At 47.5% G+C, this 19811-nt stretch overlaps 1 protein-coding gene across 1 annotated transcript; it reads left to right on the top strand.

The window, feature by feature from the left end:
- The first annotated feature begins 291 nt into the window (after positions 1–291).
- DAO (D-amino acid oxidase) lies at positions 292–19096 on the top strand. The gene is made up of 11 exons (XM_069558256.1): positions 292–800; positions 4656–4858; positions 6863–6977; positions 7987–8063; positions 9117–9182; positions 10821–10875; positions 12345–12449; positions 13002–13084; positions 14926–15043; positions 15705–15803; positions 16973–19096. The coding sequence occupies exons 2-11, from the start codon at positions 4665–4667 to the stop codon at positions 17102–17104; spliced, it is 1044 nt and encodes a 347-aa protein (XP_069414357.1). The 5' UTR covers positions 292–800; positions 4656–4664; the 3' UTR covers positions 17105–19096.
- The last annotated feature ends 715 nt before the right edge of the window (positions 19097–19811 follow it).

Raw genomic sequence — 19811 nt, 5'->3', positions numbered from 1 at the left:
TAATAATCACTGCTCCATGTCCAGTTCTGGCAGAGGAGGGACCTGGCGTCCAGCCACACCTGTCTCTGGGATAGAGGAGCAAAGACCTACCCATCTTTTTGGCCCAAAGAGGCATGGCCCTGAGTCTCATCCATCCGGCATCCCAGAATGCATTAGGCTGGCTGGCTGGCCGCAGGAGCTCTTGTCCTGTACCTCTGACCTCCCCTCAGGGGCCGCCAGCCTGACCACTCCCCCACCCCCTCAGGCAAGATGCACAGTGGTTCAGGAGGCCGCCGTCCCCTCCCCCAGGGTGGCAACAGGAAGAGGGAAGAAAGAGGATCGTCTCCAGCTGGCCCGGGAGACAGATCTCCTTGTGCCCATCAGCCCTCCAAGAACCCCCCTTCTTCCTCCCTCCTTCTCTGAGGCCTGTCCATGGGGACTTGGGGTCAGCCAGAAAAGTCAGGCAACTTCTCAGGGACCAGAGTGAGGGGAGGTGAGGTCTCCCAAGCCGGCCAGGATCCAGCCCCTGAGAGCGGCAGCGGGTGCCCAGCCCCACCCCTTGCCGTGCCCTGTCCATCCCTTCAGACTTTGACCCTGAGCTCCAGTTCGGGCTGAGGACAGGACGCCCCAGAATCGGGAGCCTCCCTTCAGGAGATAGGACCCTGGGCCCACAGCAGCTGCCTCTTTGCTGCAGAGATTTGGCACACCAGGTGACTGGGGGCAGGGGTTGGGGCACAAAAGATCTGAGCATTCCTCCCGGTGTCGCCAGAGAAGGTCCACGTTAGAGCCCGAAGCAGGTGACAACCTTGCAGGGACCACAGGTAAGTGTCTTCACCTCTCCAAGCCTCAGTGTCCTCATCTAGAACATGGGGATCATAACTCACCTCTTTCAGGGTTAACCTGGATATTAAAAGAGGTGATGACTACAGAGGGCTTAGCACAGAACTGGGCATGTAGCAAGTACTCAATAAAAGGTTAATTATTATTATTTGGGAGGCTGGGAGCGGTGGCCTGGTTATCCAGCATTGATAGTATATGTTTCATTTTAAGAATAAACTCTGAAACTTTATAAGAGGTAGCCATAGGAAGCTGAGGATATTTATTCAGATAACTCACCTGTGACTTGATTAAAAAACAAAACAAAACAAGTCTTTCCTGTTTTTTGCACATGCAGCTATCAAAGGTATGAGCCGCTTCAAGGTCTGTTCTAGGGACAAGGGAGGTTATAAGCAAACTATTAGAAGACTGGAAAGTAAAAAAACACTGTCATGTGCCAATTTCTTGATGGCTGCCTAAGAGATCTATGGTGCAGCCCAGGAAGCTCAGACAGGGTCCAGCTAAACTCTGTGCCACACCGGCTGTGTGACTTTAGGGGGGTGACTTCCTCTCTCTGAACCTCAGTCCCCAGTCCGTAGAACCTCTCAGGGCAGTTGTGAGGATAAAGTAAGAGGATGTCTGTACTGCTTCTATGTGTGTCTGGCAAGTGGCATACGGCCAGAATTCCCTTCATGCTCCACGTACAGGTAGATATTATAATTACACACACACACACACACACACAAATCTAACAACATCAGCTGCTTGTGTCTTCCTGAATGTACACTCCAAGCATGTTTGGTTAAACTAACAGCATAAAGCAGAAAACAGCAACACTAATAGAAACATCAGTAACAATAAGAAAATGGTTGAAGGATAACAGAGCTGTGTGCAAACCGGGTCAGGGAAATAATTATCAACATGCATAAATGATTTCACCCAAGGCTGGCTCTGTTAAATCCTACAGTCTGACTGCCGATTCTGATAAGGACCTTATCCATTTATATTCCACTTTAATACATGCAGAAATACACAGTTGCTGCCATTAGTATCAAATCTGATTCATTTATTCGATTGAGATAATTGACTTAGGACACATTTTCCTTTAATTCTGTGTCTACCACCAACACACTAAAAATTCCTACACTCATTGAATTTCATGTTTGTTTGTTTGTTTTTAATGCAGAAAAAAAAAAAAAAACAGAAGCTTTGGCTGTTACTCTTCACCTGCTTGATTTCATGTTTTTTTCAAATTGTGGGATTAGCGCATAGCCTTGTGAGTCAGGCCAGCCCGAGCTCTGCTTCTTACCAGCAGGTGCCTGAACCTCAGTCACCTCATCTGTAAAATGGGCATGATGACAACCCCAAGGGTTGTTAGAAGATTAAAGGAGATAATGCATGTCAAGTTCTTAGCACGATGAGTGACACATACCAAGAGTTGAAAAGCTCACAGCTGCTACTGTTTCTCCCCATTGCCAGGTTTTTCCTTTCACAGAGACTTTTTAACCCCAAAACTCTACAAATCTTTTGATCACAAATGTGTGAGTCTGGCTGAGTGGACCCTCTTTCTGTGAGCCCCGGTTTCTTCTTCTGCATGATGCTATCGTGCTTATCTTTAAGATTTTAGACGCTGGAGAAACTGAGCTCCATGCTGCTACCTGTCTTTCTTTCTAATGGCCAGAGGTTTTAGAACTTGCTCTGGGTCCTGCCTCATGTTCTTCTCTTGGGCACCTGCCTTTGATTCCAACCAGAGGCTTTGCCATCCCTGAGCAGCCTTGTTACCGGAGACATGCCACGTGACGGCTTTGGTCTGAAGTCTCTTTCTCCATGCCCAGAGATCTCTCACTCAGTCAAGTGAAGTAACTTACCCAGGGTCACACAGAGGGTGTGTGCCAGGCTGCTCAACCCCCAGCCTGGGCTGTCATGGACACCCCTCCACACCATAACACCTCCTTCATTACAGGGAATTTTGGAAAATACAGGTAAAGCCTCTATTCCAGCCTTCTTCTTGTCAAGGTACGAAAGTCGTCAAATCTCCAGAGCCTATGTAGAGACAGAAAGCCCAGAGAGGGGAAGTAACTTGGCCAAGATCACACAGCAAGCCAGCAGTGAAGCCAGATCTGACTCCCCTTGCTGTCTTCTCCTCCAGACCTAATGTTCTTTCCCTTGTCATTCTCAAGGTGCTGGGGGACAGAAAGAGGTCACTACAGACTGAGGCCAGGCCGCATACCAGGAACTTTCACCAGGCTAGTTATTCAGTCTTCAGGCTGACCCGGGAGATGGGGGTTAACCCTATTTCATGGCTGAAGGGATTGGATCTCCTGAGGCAAGGGGTGGAGGAGATGGTGAGGGGGTCCCTGAGCAGGTCCCCCACCACCAAAACCAGGCTCACGGCTAGAAGGAGAATCACCAGAGGACGATGCTTTTCCCTTTTTTGGGTTTATCTCCAACTTGGCTGCTGAAATCCCAACAGAGTCCAGTTCTTGTGGGCTGGAGCCGTTTTCTCCTTTATAAAACTAGGCCATATTGAGAATGTCCTGCCGTTCAGGGCCACGGGCCGCAGTTGCCAGGAGGCAAGGTCCGTGGGAGGAGAGTTGTGAGCAAAGAGGAGGGAAAGTTGAATTTGGCCCTTCCGGGCACAAAAAGTCCCCTTGTTCTGCCCTAGCAGGAGCCGGCAAAATATTTCCCTGCTGTGCACGGACCAAGCAGCTTCAAGGTCAAAAGCTGCTAGGTCTTCTAAATTTCTGAGGAGGAATTAGAAATTTAGCAGCCCAGTATCCCCAGGCAGGCCTGGCGGGGATGCACTCTGAAGGTCTGAGTTGTGAGGCCAAAAAATGCATCCCAGATGCTCACAGCTGCCAGCCTGGCACACAGTAGGTGTGCAGTAAATGTGTATCAAGTTTACGTGAATTAAAATGAAATCCTGGCAGCACCATTTACTGGCTGTGTGAACTTCTGTAAGTTACTCCACCTCTCTGAGTCTTTGTTTCCTTATCTGTAGAATGGGATCAATAACACCAGCCCCTAACTCTTAAGAATGTGGGAGATTTAGGTGCAGTGATGCACAAGAAGTGTTTAGCACAGGGTTGGCCCACAGTAGGTGCCCCAGAAATGTCAGGAAAGCGCTTCTTTTGCCCTGGACACTGTGTTAAGCTTTTTACATTTGCTGCCTTGTGAAAACTTCCATCTACTCTCTGAGGCATGAGTTAGTTTTCTCATTTCTCCAGAGAAAGAATTTGAGTCTTGAGAGGCATCTTACCCAAGGTCATGGCCAGCAGACAGCAGAGCTGAGATCTGAGATTTGAAGTCCATTGTCCTAACCTCTGGACTTTCCTGGTAGCTCAGATGCTAAAGAATCAGCCTGCAGTGTGGGAGGCCTGGGGTTCAATTCCAAGGTTGGGAAGATCCTCCCTGCCCCTGGAGAAGTGAGTGGCTACCCACTCCAGTATTCTTGCCTAGAGAATTCCATGGACAGAGGAGCCTTGAGGGCTACAGTTTATGGGGTTGCAAAGAGTCAGACACGATTTATAGACTAAACACACACACGGTCCTAACCACCAGACTACCTAGCCAACAGCTGGGCTAGGCACTCTGCTGTGTACTTTTTATTCTCCCAGCCTGGGGACAGGATATTCGAGGAGGCTCCCCAGAGAAACTTGCATCATTTACTGGCTGTGTGGCCTTAGGCAAGCGGCTTTGCCTCTCTGGGCCTCAGTTTTCCCCTGGGTAAGGGTCAACAAAAGGATCAAGTATAAAAAGGGCTGGGCAGTGTCAGTCATCTTCTAAGCCATCAGTGGATGGTGTTGATGACGATGAAGGTGACAGTGATGGTGGCCCACCTCAACCCTTCCTTCCTGCAGGCTGGCACGATGCGCGTGGTCGTGATCGGAGCGGGCGTCATCGGGCTGTCCACCGCCCTCTGCATCCATGAGTGCTATCGCTCAGTCCTACAGTCGCTGAATGTGATGGTCTATGCAGACCGCTTCACCCCGCTCACCACCACCGATGTGGCTGCCGGCCTCTGGCAGCCCTACCTCTCGGAGCCCAGCAACCCACAGGAGGCGTGAGTGAGGGCCCCAGTGGGTGGTCGGGGTTGGTGGGGCAGAGTCTGCAGAGAGGATGTCCCCTCTCAGGGTTCCTGTCCCCAAGAATGACTCTTCTTGAAGGCTTTGTCCTGACATGCTGTAAAAACAATACTAACACATATTAAGTCCTTGCTGTGTGCCAGACAGATGCTACACCTAACTGTGGCCGAAAGGCCAAGAAGCCATGTGTGCCAGACAAATGAAGGTTTTGTCTCCATCTCTTCCTTAAACTGGGTGGCAGTCAGTGCCCAGTGCATCCAGCTATCAGGAAGACGTCTAAGTGCATGGATTGATGTTGAAGGTTAGCAAAGAAGTGGCAGAGGTCATTGTTTCAGTTTAGAAACCACCGACTGCTTCAACACAGGAACCCTCAAATGAATATTGGCTTGATTTCATCTTCATGCCCATAAATTAGGAAACCAATATTCCTGATCAGTGGCAATTCAGGGGCCTGACCTCCTTCCATCTCATGGCTCTGCCATCCTGCTCGTGGCTTTCGATGTTGCCAGGAGCCAGTGAATGAATGTGGAAGGAGAGAGCATGAGGGCCACAAGGGAGGAGTCTTTAGAGTCCATTGGCCAGAATGCAGCCACATGGCTGCAAGAACCCCTAACGCAGCCACCCCTAACTGAAAGGCAGTCTAGGAAACGTGGTCGAGCTGTGTGCCCAGGAGAAAGATAAAGCGTTTGGAAGCGGTAAGCAATGTCTGGGTGTTTATGGGGGCTTGAGGGCGGGTGGGGGGTATTCCCAGAGAGAGAGCCTGAACCACAGGACTTCCAGTCCCTAAAGCAGTCAAAGCTTTCATTTAAACTGGCAGCTACATGATCCCAAGCTGGATGTGGGCTCCAAATATTAATAGTTGTGATGGAGGATTCTTTTTTGTCTTTTTTTTTTTGCCGCGTAATTTTTTTAATTGAAGGATATTTGCTTTACAGAATTTTGTGGGTTTTCTGTCATACATCAACAAGAATCAGCCATAGGTACACCTGTGTCCCCTGCCTCCTGAACCTCCCTTCCATCTCCGTACACGTCTCCCTCTTCTAGATTGCCACAGGGCCCATGTTTGAGTTCCCTGAGTCACACAGTAAATTCCCACTGGCTGTCTTTTTTACATATGGTACTGTAAATTTCCATGTTACTCTCTCCATATATCTCACCATCTCCCTGCTCACCTCCCACCATGTCCTTAGGTCTGTTTTCTCTGTTTCTCCATTTCTGCCCTGAAAATTGGAGCATTAAAAAAAAATTTTTTTAATTGAAATTTATTTGATTACAATATTGTTTTAATTTCTGCTGTACAGCAAAGTGATTCAGTTATGCATTTGTAGAAGCTATATACACCCTTTTTTGAAAATATTCCTTTGCATTATGGCTTATCATAAGATACTGAGTATAGTGGGTGTGGTGCTCGTGGTAAAGAACCTGTCTGCCAATGCAGGTGACATAAGAGATGCAGGTTCGATCCCTGGGTCAGGAAGTCCCCTGGAGGAAAGCATGACAACCCACTCCAGTATTCTTGCCTGGAGAATCCCACGGACAGAGAGGTCTGGTGGGCTATGGTCCATAGGGTTGCAAAAAGTTGGACACAACTGAAGTGACTTAGCACGCGCATATTGAATATATTGTAGTTCCCCGTGCTGTTCAGTAGGACTGCTATTTATCCATTCTACATATAATAGCTTACATCTGCCACCCCGTCTCCCACTCCGCCCCTCCCCCAGCCCCCTCTCCCTTGACAACCACAAGCCTGTTCTCTGTGGTGGTGGAGGATCCTTTGTCCCTCCTCTTCCCTGTTAATGTTGAAATATGAAAAAGTTTATGGAGGGTGATTAGCACTTGAGTCACTGCAGAGTGAATGGGGTGAATTTCTGGATTTGGACACATCCTACCAGCCTGAGCACAGTCCCATGCAAGCCGACCCTTGGAGCTCTCTTGTCCAGCTCAGGGTATTAGGTGACCAAGACTCTGGGGCATCCTTTCAGGCACTGGAACCAGCAGACCTTCAACTATCTCCTGAGCCTCATCGGTTCTCCCAACGCCGCAAACATGGGCCTGGCCCCGGTCTCAGGCTACAACCTCTTCCGTGAAGCCGTTCCGGTGAGTGAGACATCTTTGGCCGTGAACCGTACATAGAGCAGAGCCTTGATCACAGATCAAGGCGTGCCGAAGCAGGGTGGGAGGAGAGGGAGGTCCTTTAAGCCCCTTAGGCAGACTCCTGTTCAAAACAGGTTTGCTTTAAGTTCTATCTTTGTGGGACTTCCCTGGTGATCCAGCGGTTAAGACTTTGCCTCCCAAAGCAGGAGGTGTGGGTTTGATCCCTGGTTGGGGAGCTAAGATACCACATGCCTCCTAGCCAAAAAACTACAATATAAAAGAGAAGCAATATTGTAGCAAATTCAGTAAAGACTTGAACAAACAAATGGTCCACATTAAAAAAAAAAAGTCTTGAAAAAAAGGAGAAAGAAATAACTAAGGCTTACAAAAGTTCTATTTTTGCTTTAAAAATTATTTTTGTGTTCCATTTATTATTATTAAACTGCCTTCTAAGAGTATTATTAAAAAAAAAAAGAGAGAGAGAGTGACTATTAACTCCATTATACAGACAAGAAAACTGAGTCTCGGAGAATTCAAGGTGGTCAGTGGTGAGGCCAAAATCTCCCCCTACTGGGCTGTCTGACCCTTCCCTCTGCAACTTTCCCCTATCATCCCTGGTGACCTTCACTGTCACCCCTTATTTTCCCTCCCCTATTTATGACTCTACCATATCATTCATTCTCAGCCTTATTCTTACCCTCGCGTAGCACCATGGTTAAGAACATGGATTCTGAAGCCCCACTGTGTGGGTTCAAATCTCAGTGCCACCATTAATTAGCTGGGTGACCACAGACAACTTATTTAAACTCTCTGAGCCTCAGTGGGCCCATCTGTAAAATGGGACTAAAAATAGCATCTACCTCAATGGGTTGTTGTGAAGATTAAATGGATTGGTATGAATAAAATGCTTGGAACAGCGCCTTACACATGGTAAACTTACATAAGTCTTAGTTATCATCAGTCTTGCTGATGTTCATCCATCTCTGTGCCGCCTTCTCTTCTTCCTCTAAAGGACCCTTACTGGAAGGATACAGTTCTGGGATTTCGGAAGCTGACTCCCAGAGAGCTGGACATGTTTCCTGATTACAGGTAAGATTATTGTCATGGGTGAAGGAGCTGAGGCCACACAATTCAGATAGATTTATAGGGAATATGGTTTAATTGCTAAGTTGTGTCTGACCCTTGTGACATTATGGATTGAAGTCCGCCAGTCTCCTCTGTCCATGAGATTTTCCAGGCAAGAATACTGGAGTGAGTTGCCATTCCCTTCTCCAGGGGATCTTTCCAACCCAGGGATCAAACTCTGGTTTCCTGCATTGGAGGCAGATTCTTTACTGACTGATCTATGAGGGAAGCCCAGATTTCCTATTCCATCCCAGGCCTAGAGCCCCTGGGACTCTGATCTCTCAGTGTTCTGTCCAACCCCTTCTGGAAACCCACCTATCCAAACTGTGCCTTAGACTATGGTGGTAGGGGATGTGGATACAGATCTCAAGCCCAGAAGTTCCATTTGTTGTTGCTAAGTCTTGTCTGACTCTTTTACAATCCCATGGACTGTAGCCCACTGTAGCTCCACTGATCATGAGATTTTCCAGTCAAGAATACTGGGGTGGGTTGCCATTTCCTTCTCTAGGGGATCTTCCTGACTCAGGCATTGAACCCACATCTCCTGCATGGGCAGGTGGATTCTTTACCACTGAGCCACCAGGGAAGCCCTTAGAAGTTCCATACCACTATCCTGTTTTGTAGATGAGGAAACTGAGCTTCAGAAAGACCAAGTCACTTCCCCAGGTCACACAGCAAAGTGACCACAATAGAATTCCAACCCTGTCCAAACCCCTCTATTCTTTTTTCTACAGCCTGATGCTTCTATGATCCTCTCCTCACCTTGCTCCATGTCTGAATCTTCTCTACAGATTCACATCAATTCCCTCTTGTGCACCCCAATGTCAAGGAGGGCTTTGATAGAAAATATTTCCTTGCTTTGAGCTGAAAATTGCTTTCCCTTGAATGTCACCTGATGGTCCCTGCTCTACCCTTTTATGGGCCCAGAGAATGTGACAGCCACCCCTATTTGATAGCCTTCAAATACAGCTCTGATTCCAATCCTCTCTTCCCACCTTTTGCCTCTTGTGATTCTAGCTATGGCTGGTTCAACACAAGCCTGCTTCTGGAGGGGAGGAAGTATCTGCAGTGGCTGACTGAAAGGTGAGATTTTCAGCTTTACTTTGAAGAAAGCAGCTCCCAGGAACAAGGGTTGTAGTGAATGACAGTTCATGGGATTTATCTTTGTACTGCGTGCGTGCTCAATCACTCAGTCATGTCCAACTCTTTGCGACCTCATGGAGTGTATAGCCTGTCAGGCTCCTCTGTCCATGGGATTTCCCAGGCAAGAATACTGGAGCAGATTGCCATTTCCTTCTCCAGGGGATCTTTCTAACCCAGGGATTGAACCTGTATCTCCCATGTCTCTTGCAGGCAGATTCTTTACCCCTGCACCGCCTGGTAAGCCTTAAATATTGATGAAAACCTTTAGGTTTGGTGGGAGCTATCCGTGGTCCTGACCACCTCTGTGCAGTAGGACAGTGCTTTCCACACCTGGTTGAAACCACTCAAGAAGCTTTTTACATGTGATATTTATTGTCAGCCTCACCAAAATCTGTGATGTTAGTGTAATAGATTTAAATAGATTCTCCTAAGTTTTTCCAGGTATATAGACATCATCATCAAGCATAAGCTGGCTTTTATTTTTATACCTCACATTTGTTTTTTGTCTAACTGCTCTGGCCAGTACCTCCAGGACAACACTAACTAATGCAGATGATAGTGGGTGTCCCTGTCTTGTTCCTTTTGTTGATAAGAATCCTGTAGTATTCTCAATTAGCAAACATTATCTTGAGAGCTATATCTGTATCTATATTCACAAACATTCATATTAAGGAAGATTCCATAAATTTCCTGTATGTTATTATTTTATTAATATTTAAAAATCTGGAATGGATGGTGACTTTCCTCAAATGATTTGGGAAGGTTTTAAAAATATAAATTTCAGGACCCTATTTTATAGCTACTGATCAGATTCTCTGGGGTGGGGTGGGTCAGAAATTTATATTTTAAAAAGTCCTCTGAGTGACTGTAATCATCAACCAGGCTTGGAAATCATTGTATCAAAACATGGTTACATCTCCTAACCTTAGGACACTCATGACTCTTGTCCAGCCTCTCCACGGAAGAGTGTCCCCAGTTTTTCTACTGATATCTTGAGGAAACTAGGAGGGTAAAGTAATTACGAGATTGTGCTTTAGCTTGTACAGTGTTTTACTTCCTCTTCTCCTAATGTTTCTACTATATTCCTAACAGTGACATACATTTTTTTCCTCTGTGAAATTTAAGGGGAGAGGTGGGTGTCCCCAGCCTACCCCCTTCCTCATGCTCTGCTGCTGACAAAGGAGCATTCGGCATTGACCCAACCCTGCCCGTCCTCCACTCTGCATCTCATCCCCTTTGATAATACAGAGCAGCATCATGGGTAGTAAGAGTTTCAGTTTCGATTGGGTTTCGGTCCCAATCCCATCATTGACTCACGATATGACCTTCAACTAGGCCCTTCTTCCATCTCCATCTGCTCAACGAGGGGCATGGACCATCTCAGGTTTCCCAAGGGACATTTCAGAGGCCACTGGTGCATCAAGGTGCTAATGAACCGACTGGACTGTATAGTCATATTCTCAAGGAGCATCCTGTAGGACTAACATCCTCAAAAGGTTCTTTGGGAAACGTCTACCCCCCACCTGCCGTCCTCAGAGAACTAAATGCTTGATTTTTGGATGTGTTTGATCGTCCCAGGTTAACTGAGAGAGGAGTGAAATTCTTCCTGCGGAAGGTGGAGTCTTTTGAGGAGGTGAGCTGAAGGGCCAGAAGGGGCTGGGTGTGGGAGAGAGGAAAAGAAGGGAGGCCTTTGCTTCCTGTTACAGGGTTGGGGAAGGCCTTCTCAGGCTCCCAGGGTTCCTGTGAGGCCTGTCCAAGACTTTAGGCCTATTTTTAATCCCAGAAGGACTCGGGCATTCTGCCTTGATGTGGGAGGCAGAAGCAAAGGAACAATGGAAACATGGTGGCCATTAGGGGCTAATCTGTGTCTGGGCCTCAGTGGATTTTAGGGCCGGAGAGCTGGCTGCCTCTTCTCGCTCTCAGCCACAGCCCACTCCTCAGGTTTTAGATGTTTGGCTGCTTCTTAACAACATCTGGGTTGATGCTGATACAAAACAAAGTGACTTAGGTCCAGAGTGACACCACCATCCGTAGTAATGATAGTAGCATGCACCATTAGCAGGCCCTGGCTATGTACCAGGAACTTTGCTATATCACTCAATCCCAGCACCCAGAAAAGTGCTTAGCACATGGAAGACTCTTGGTACTTGCATGGGTGCATATTTAGTCGTGTCTAACTCTTTGTGATCCCATGGACTGTAGCCCACCAGGCTCCTCTGTCCATAGCATTTTCCAGTCAAGAATACTGGAGTGGGTTGCCCTTTCTTCCTCCAGGGGATCCCCTGGAGGAGGGCATGGCAACCTGGGTTGAGGGGATCTTTCCAACCCAGGGATTGAACCCACATCTCCTGCTTTGGCAGGTGGATTCTTTACCACTGAGCAACCAGGGAAGCCCCCTTGGTACCTACTAAAATAAAAGAGCATCTGCTCTAGGTCAAGCCCTGATGGGCACTTGGAATGCATACTTGAATTAGACACAGCTCTCATTCCCAAGGGGCTCAGAGTCCAGTGCAGCAAATACTAGCTTATGAACAATACCAGTGTGTTTCAGGAGTGACCTGTAAGGAGAGTCACTGGGGCTGGGCTGGGAGTTTGGGTACCCATGATGCTATGTCTTTGAGTTATGGAGCATCGAATACAAATGCATGGAGCTAGGGCTTCCAACCCGCCTTCTGCAGATGTCTTGGCAGAGAAGGAGGCAAGAGAATGAAATAAAAAGGAGGCAGAAGGAGGGAGAAAACTATCTCTGCATCCTTTCTGACTTCTTCTGGAAGGTTCCAAGAAGGTTTCCCCCTTCTGTAGTATTCCTTTCCAAACACATTATAGTGTTTATATCACACTGGAACCAGCAGCCTATGAACAGATAGTACCAGCCCCATTTAATAGCTAAGGAAGGTGAACCTTGTGGAGAGCATAGGGCATTTCTGAGGTCACACAGTAGGTAAATGGCAGGGCAGTATTGGAGGCAGGTCCATGGATTCCTCATTGAGCCCCACTTCCTAGCTGTTCCAAAGGAAGCAGGGAGCTGCAGGGTGGAAGAAGCCAAGGGATCCTAGGGTCCTCAACCCCTTTCAACCCACCTGCCCTGTTGATTGCTACCAGGTGGTAAGAGAAGGCGCTGATGTGATTATCAACTGCACTGGGGTGTGGGCTGGGGCGCTGCAACCAGATCCCCTGCTGCAGCCAGGCCGAGGGCAGATCATTAAGGTAAGTCTGAAGGTGAGGGATGAGCTCTTGCTGATAGATTGTTTCTGCCTGCCTATTTCATCTGTAAAGATAGAGGCTGAATCGAGAACTTCTGAGAGAGGAGCCCCTACCAGGTCTTCAGGGAATTTGCATGTTAAAGAAACAAGAAGAACCAAGAACACAACCCTCCCAAACATACTCTTTTTTTTTTTTTGGCAGAGTTCTTAATAGTAAAGCATGTATATGTGTGTGTTTGTTCATACATGGGAGCTGCATATGCCAGTATCAAAATAAAAAGAGCATTTACATGTGTGTGCATTTACACGTGTATTGGGTTTCTCTGTGGATGAGAATGTGTGATGCTTTGGGAGAGTCACCAGGGGTGACTCTCTATTAGGACAGCTCTTTCTGCAAAAGTAAGCGGTCAAGTGCAGACTTGGGACAGAGGAGTCATGGGAAGGCCAAGGGATGACTGTGCCACTCCTACCAGAACATGTGGTCATAAAGGGACCAGGGGAAGGGAGCCCACTGATCTGACTCTCCTGGTGAGACTTCTCTGTCCTCAATCAACAGGTGGATGCACCATGGTTGAAACACTTCGTTATCACCCATGACCCTGAGAGAGGCATCTACAAGTCTCCATACATCATCCCAGGGTAAAAAGAATCTGACATTGTAGGGCGAAGGAGGGAGTACCTTCCTGCTCTTTTTATGCCCTTGCTGCTTGCTCCAGGGCTCTTGCTTCATCTTTTCAGGTTTTTTTTCCTCCAATGATTTTAAGTGAGGCTGAGCAAAAATTCAATCCCTGAGAAGGCAGAACTTAGCCTTAGCTGGGCTTTATGTTGAACCTGATTTGGGATGACAGTAGCGATGAGGCTGGAGACAAAGGTAGTGGATGCGGACGGCAGTAACATGAGCAGCGTTGTGAACGGCCATAAGGGGAGTGGTGATGGGGCTGATGATAGTATTGTTGACGGAGGAATAGTGGGAGCGGGGATCAGTCCAGGTCAGTCGCTCAGTCGTGTCCGACTCTTTGCAACCTCATGGACTGCAGCACGCCAGGCTTCCCTGTGCATCACCAACTCCTGGAGCTTGCTCAAACCCATGTGCATTGAGTCGGTGATGCCAACCATCTCATCCTCTGTCATCCCCTTCCCCTCCTGCCTTCAATCTTTCCCAGCATCAGGGTCATGTTGTTATAGATGAGGAGATCAGTGTGGATGATGGATGGTAGTGAGTGGGAATTGGGGGTGGTAGTTGGTGCTGATGTAGATGACACTATTCATGTTGACTGTTACTAATGCGGCAGGGACGTCCCTGGTGGTCCAGTGGCTAAGATTCTGTGCTCCCAGTGCAAGGGGGTCGACGTTGATCCCTGGTTGGGGAACAAGATTCTGCATGCCTCAACAGTCAAAGATCCCACGTGCCACAACTAAGACCGGGTGCAGCCATTTTTTAAAACGTGGTAGTCACAACAGTCTCAAAGGCCACGTTAATGGTGTGACTGTGCTGACTGCCTCGATGGCAATTTTAGTGGTGCGGCAGAGAGGATAGTGCTTATGCAGTGCTAATAGTGGTGGTAGAGATGGTGAAAGGAGTTGATGGTGATGACATGTTACTGGTAGCAAGGAAGGCAGCAGTAGTGAAGATGATGTTGATGGAGAAGAGAGTATTTTCCCCAATATCGCTGAGATGTCATTAACATATAACACTGTGTACGTTTAAGATGTACAACATGATGATGTGATGTATGTCCATACTGTGAAATGATTACCACAATAAGGTTCATTGACACATTCATCACGTCACATAATTATAGTTTGGTGTATGTAAGTAGATACATACATATGTATGTAGATCTTGGTGAGAACATTTAAGATCTACTCTCTTAGCAACATTCAAGGATACAATACAGTATTGTTAACTATCATTATCATGCTGTACATTAGAAGGGATGACGATAAAGACTATGATGTTCATGGTGAGGGTGGAGGTGGTAGCTGTTGATGGTGATAACCATGGCAATTGTAGTGATGTTGGTGTTATTAGTAGGGATGATAATGTTTGGGGTTTTTTGAGTTTTTTTATATTTAATATTTTAGTTTTATTGAGTCCAGTTGATTTACAATATTGTGTTAGTTTCAGGTGTACAGCAAAGTGATTCAGTTATACTTACACATATATTAATTCTTTTTTAGGCTCTTTCCTCATTTAACACAGAATATTGAGTAGAGTTCCCTGTGCTACACAATAGGTCCATCTTGGTTATCTGTCTTATAGTGTGTGTATGTGTGTGTGTGTGTTCATCCCAAGCTCCTGATTTATTCCTTCCCCTCCATTCCCCCTTTGGTAACCATAAGTTTGTTTTCAGTATCTATGGGATTATAATGTTGATCTAGGTAAATACGGTGATAAGGGTGAGCATGGCAATGACTCCTCCCCCCTTATCTCAAAGGCTTCATTTTCCTTCATCTTCGACCTTGTTCACTTTATCCAGGCTCCAGGCAATAACTCTTGGCGGCATCTTCCAGCTGGGGAACTGGAGTGAGACAAATAACATCCCAGATCACAACACCATTTGGGAAGGCTGCTGCAGACTGGAGCCCACACTGAAGGTAAGGTGGTGAGAGATATTCTTGCTCTAGACCAGGATCCTAGCAGCTTGATGATCATAAGGAAACTTGAGGGTGGGAAGATACTGTGACTGGGACAACTGAGCAAAAGAATTCCAAGAAGGGACTGGCAATGGCAGTCCTGCTGTGGGCCAATGAAACCTATCCAGTCATGGCTAAGGGTTGCTCTTTCTTGAGGTGACATCCCATCCCCCAGACACCATAGGCTGTCTTCGCGTGGAGCAGATGTACTCGCTGCAGAAATCTGTTTTCACATGTGTCTGCTGGTGTTGACAACAACAGTGACAGCAGTGACGGTGGGATGGAGTGGTTGGTGCTGGTGGTGAGGAAAGCTCATGGGACTTCCCCGGCAGTCTGGTGCTTGGGATTCCACATTTCCACTGCAGGTGTGTGGGTTCTGTCCCTAGTCAGGGAACTAGGATCCTACATGGAGTATGGCCTGGCCAAAAGAAAAACGAATCTGAACGTGGTGATAATGATGGTGATGAGACCATACTATGGTGGTGGCTGGTGGTGACAGTGGCTAATAAAAAACCATGACTGGTGGCGGTGGTGAGGTTCCAAAAGCTGTCTCAACCACCTACAAATGGCATCAGGAAAAAAAAAAAATCCAGAGTTGAATTACCAATGCTTTTTTTTCCAGGATGCAAAAATTATCGGTGAATGGTCTGGCTTCCGGCCAGTACGCCCCCAGGTTCGACTAGAAAGAGAACAGCTTCGCTTTGGATCTTCAAACACAGAGGTATGTTTTCTTGGCAAGGAAAGCAACACCCTCTCCTGACACCTAAGAATGCACTGGCATTCTGAGGAATAGTCATACTGACTTCAGGCAGGGGCCATAATGGCTAATAGCCCCTCCTCTATAAATGGGGAATTGAGGCCCAGCGATGGTAAAGGATAGGCTCAAGGTTATACAGAGGGCAGTGCTCCCATCTGCTAAAGTCTGTGTGAAGTAGAAGGAAAAGGGGGTGTTTACTGAGCACCTAGTTTGTGTCCACGACAACAATGACCCAATTGAATCTCCCCTACAGCGCTTTGGGACAGGGATGGTTGTCCCCACACTTCAGATGGCAAACTGGGGTTCCCAGAGGTGGAATTCACTGGCCTCCGTCAGACCAGTGGTGAGGGCAAGGCTGGGAAGTAATTTGAATTTGAGTCCAGTGCTATTTCTCAGATGTCCATATTGGGTTGCCCATCATCTCTTTAGGGCCCCTCATCTCCTCTCTCATAGGGTGGGAACTGGGCTTATCGAAAAGATGAGGATTGTCTGGGGTTGAAGAAATCTAGGTCACCCTTCCTCCTTTACCCCGGTCATATGGTGTGTGTGTGTGTAGGAGAGTTTGTGTATGTAATGTATGCGTACAGAGAATTGGGTGTCCATCTGTAAGAGAAGTTGTCTGTGCAGGGGTGGGGTGGGGGAGTTGGGGGGAGAGTCACATACAGACTGTAACTCCCTGTTAACGGTTTCAGCTTTGAAAAAGGCCTCTGGGGTCTAACCTCTCCCAAGTTCACCTATATGGTACCCCTGGTTTTCTTTCTTCCCAAGGTGGGTAGGAGAATCTATCTATTAATACAGGAGGTTCAGCTGTCTGGAGCAGTATGGGAATGAGGAAAGTGATTTAGGGAACTTCAAATAATTTGATGTGGGGGTGAAGGAAATCTCTGATCAAGTTCTAGATGATTCAACTTTTTCTGTGCTGAGTGCTCAAAGCAGGTCCACTTCCAAGTAGAAAAGTCTAGAATGTTGAACTCCAGTTTCCCAAACACCCACCCCTTACTGCTCTTCCTGGGGTCGGCCATCCTACCATGGTACCAAGAGAAGTTCTGATACCATCAGGCTTGGCCCAGGATTCTTCAGGAAGCTCCTGAACCTTCCAGGGCAGCCCAGAACTTCTCTCTTGCCTCTCCCAGGTCATCCACAACTATGGGCATGGAGGCTTCGGGCTCACCATCCACTGGGGCTGTGCCCAAGAGGTGGCCAAGCTCTTCGGGAAAATTCTGGAAGAAAGGAATTTGCTCAGGACACCACCATCCCACCTCTGAAGATGCCAGTGACCACCGCCTCCCCTCACTAACTCCCTGCTTCTCTCAGTCACTAAAAACTGTGCTCCATCACTTGCCCCACCCCACCCCACCCCACCCCTGACTTCTTTCTGCAAGAAGCACAAGGTGAAAGGAAACCACAAGGTTAATTCCAAGAAGTGAGTATGGCTCTTCTGATGGCCGAGGTATCTCTCGAGTCCACTTATATGGTGTCATTGCTTCCTTTTTCCTCCTAAGTTGGGTAGCAGAATCTATTAACATAGGAGGGTCACCTGTCTGGAGCAGGACAGCAGACACGAAGAAGTACAGCCAGAGCTGTTACCCAGTGTGTTCGCAGAGGAAGGAAAGCTCAGAAAATCCAAGTGGTGAGACAGCTCTGTGTGAGGAGAGTTGAGGAAGCTCTGAGTGAGGAGGGTGTGAGGAAGCTCTGAGTGAGGAAGCTCTGAGTAAGGAAGCTCTGAGTAAGGAAGCTCTGAGTGAGGAGGGTGTGAGGAAGCTCTGAGTGAGGAGGGTGTGAGGAAGCTCTGAGTAAGGAGGGTGTGAGGAAGCTCTGAGTGAGGAAGCTCTGAGTGAGGAAGCTCTGAGTGAGGAGGGTGTGAGGAAGCTCTGAGTAAGGAGGGTGTGAGGAAGCTCTGAGTGAGGAAGCTCTGAGTGAGGAAGCTCTGAGTGAGGAGGGTGTGAGGAAGCTCTGAGTGAGGAAGCTCTGAGTGAGGAGGGTGTGAGGAAGCTCTGAGTGAGGAGGGTGTGAGGAAGCTCTGAGTGAGGAGGGTGTGAGGAAGCTCTGAGTGAGGAAGCTCTGAGTGAGGAGGGTTGAGGAAGTGCTCAGTGAAGGAGGATTGAGGAAGTGCTGAGTGAGGGAGGGTGAGGAAGCTCTGAGTCAGGGAAAATGTGAAGAAATGCTGAGTTAGGAAGGATGTGAGGAAGCGCTGAGGGAGGGAGCTTGTGAAAAAATGCTGAGTGAGGAGGGTCTGAGGAAGCCCTCAGTGAGGAATGCTGACTGAGGAGGGTGTGAGGAAGCTCTGAGTGAGGAGGGTTAAGGAAGTATTGAGTGAGGGAGGGTGTGAGGAAGCTCTGAGTGGAGGGTCTGTGTGAGGAAGTGCTGCATGAAGAGGGGTAAGAAGAAGCTGTGTTAAGGGAGGGTGAAAGTGGGAATGTTTCCCAGATTCCCAGCACTCAGGAAGCTCTGAGTGTTGGAGGGTAGAAGTGCTGAGTGTGGGAGCTCTGAGTGTGGCAGGCGTGAGAAAACTTTGAGTATGGCAGGGTGTGAGGTAGCTCTGAGGGAGGGAGCTCAAAGTTAGGGAGTGGAAGCTCTAGTGAGGAGGCTCTGAGTGAGGAAGGTTGTGGAGGCTGCTAGTGAGGGAGAGGGTGTGGAAAGCCTGAGTATGGGGAGTCCTGAGCAAGGGTTAACGTGATGCAGCTCTGAGCGAGTGAGGATGTTGCAACCACGGTGCAGTGAGGCCACAGAAAGCACTTGAGGACAGATTTCACGGCAGGAGGAGGCCAAAGAGGTGAGACGCTGAACAACATGTAATGCCTGTTCCACACTCATGCTAGAAGCATGCTATCTTGATTACTTGTAGCTTTGTAGTAAGTTTTAAAATCCCAGCTGGGATTTTTGATAGGGATTTTGTTAAATTTATGAGGTCAATTTTAGGAGTTCTGATATGGACACCTTAATAGTTTTAAATCTTCAGATTCATGGTCATGGAATGTCTCTATTTTTTTAGATCTTTGATTTCTTTCAGGATTGTTTTATAGTTTGTAAATGTCTTGGACTCCTGTTAAATTTATTCCGTTTTATCCTTTTTGATGCTTTGTGAGTAGAAATTGTTTAATTCAGGAAGTGCTCTGTTTTCCGGCATGTGGAGGTAGGAATATTTGAAGTGGTTCATCATCAAGTATTCTTGATTAATGGAGAATGATTATATGTGATGTATCTAGATGTTCAAATGTCAAAGAATCGGAATACAGTAAAGTACCAACAGTGACTAAGTCTGACTGTAATCATGGAATCTGGACTGTAATCATGAGGAGCCAGAAGGGACTTCAGAATGTTCTAGAGCTTTGGGACTGGCCTCCTGTGTGCCTCCCACAGCACTCTGCATTCCTCCATTAATGCCCGTATGGCTCTGTGTCCCAGTGTGCAGTGTTTTCTCCACACTACACTATGAGTTCATGAAGATAAGGATCATGTCTTAATTCTCTTCTGCATCCTCAGTGCTGAATATCATACCAATATATGGTAGATATTCCATATGCCAAGACATAACCCATAACAGTTATAATGAACAGACTTGAGAGTTTACCTATGTGTTGCTATGGGTTCCAGGCATACCAGTAATTGTCATGACCAAAGCTGCCATGTTTGTACCTCTTGACCCCACCCCTCCCTGACCCTACCAATTGGACCAATGCTGAACTGGACCAATCAGCTTCCTCTCTTGAGATTTTGAAAGTGGGACACTGAACAGCTGAGTCAGCTACGATTGCAGAGCTGAACCCTGGTGAGTGGAAGCCATATGCAAGGTTAGGTACACGCAGCAGCCACGAGGGGGCAGAAGGAAGCCAGTCTGCAGAGAGGGACAGAAACCAAGGCCTCAGATCCAGAGAGAGGGCGGGCTCCGGCCCTGGTGGCTATTTTGCAGTTCCATTTATTTCAGAGAACTTTCCAAGGCTGCAAACTGGTTGCCCATCAACCAAATCTGGC

The sequence above is a fragment of the Ovis canadensis genome, chromosome 17 (genome assembly GCF_042477335.2).
Source record: "Ovis canadensis isolate MfBH-ARS-UI-01 breed Bighorn chromosome 17, ARS-UI_OviCan_v2, whole genome shotgun sequence".
NCBI classification, from domain to species: domain Eukaryota; kingdom Metazoa; phylum Chordata; class Mammalia; order Artiodactyla; family Bovidae; genus Ovis; species Ovis canadensis.
This window is presented reverse-complemented; position numbering and strand designations above follow the sequence as displayed.

Excerpts from the sequence above, each read along its gene's own strand:
- DAO (XM_069558256.1), top strand. The coding sequence starts at position 4,665 with ATGCGCGTGGTCGTGATCGGAGCGGGCGTCATCGGGCTGTCCACCGCC. Across the intron at positions 4,859-6,862 it reads CCCAGCAACCCACAGGAGGC|GCACTGGAACCAGCAGACCT; the intron begins GTGAGTGAGGGC and ends GCATCCTTTCAG. Across the intron at positions 10,876-12,344 it reads AGGTGGAGTCTTTTGAGGAG|GTGGTAAGAGAAGGCGCTGA; the intron begins GTGAGCTGAAGG and ends GATTGCTACCAG.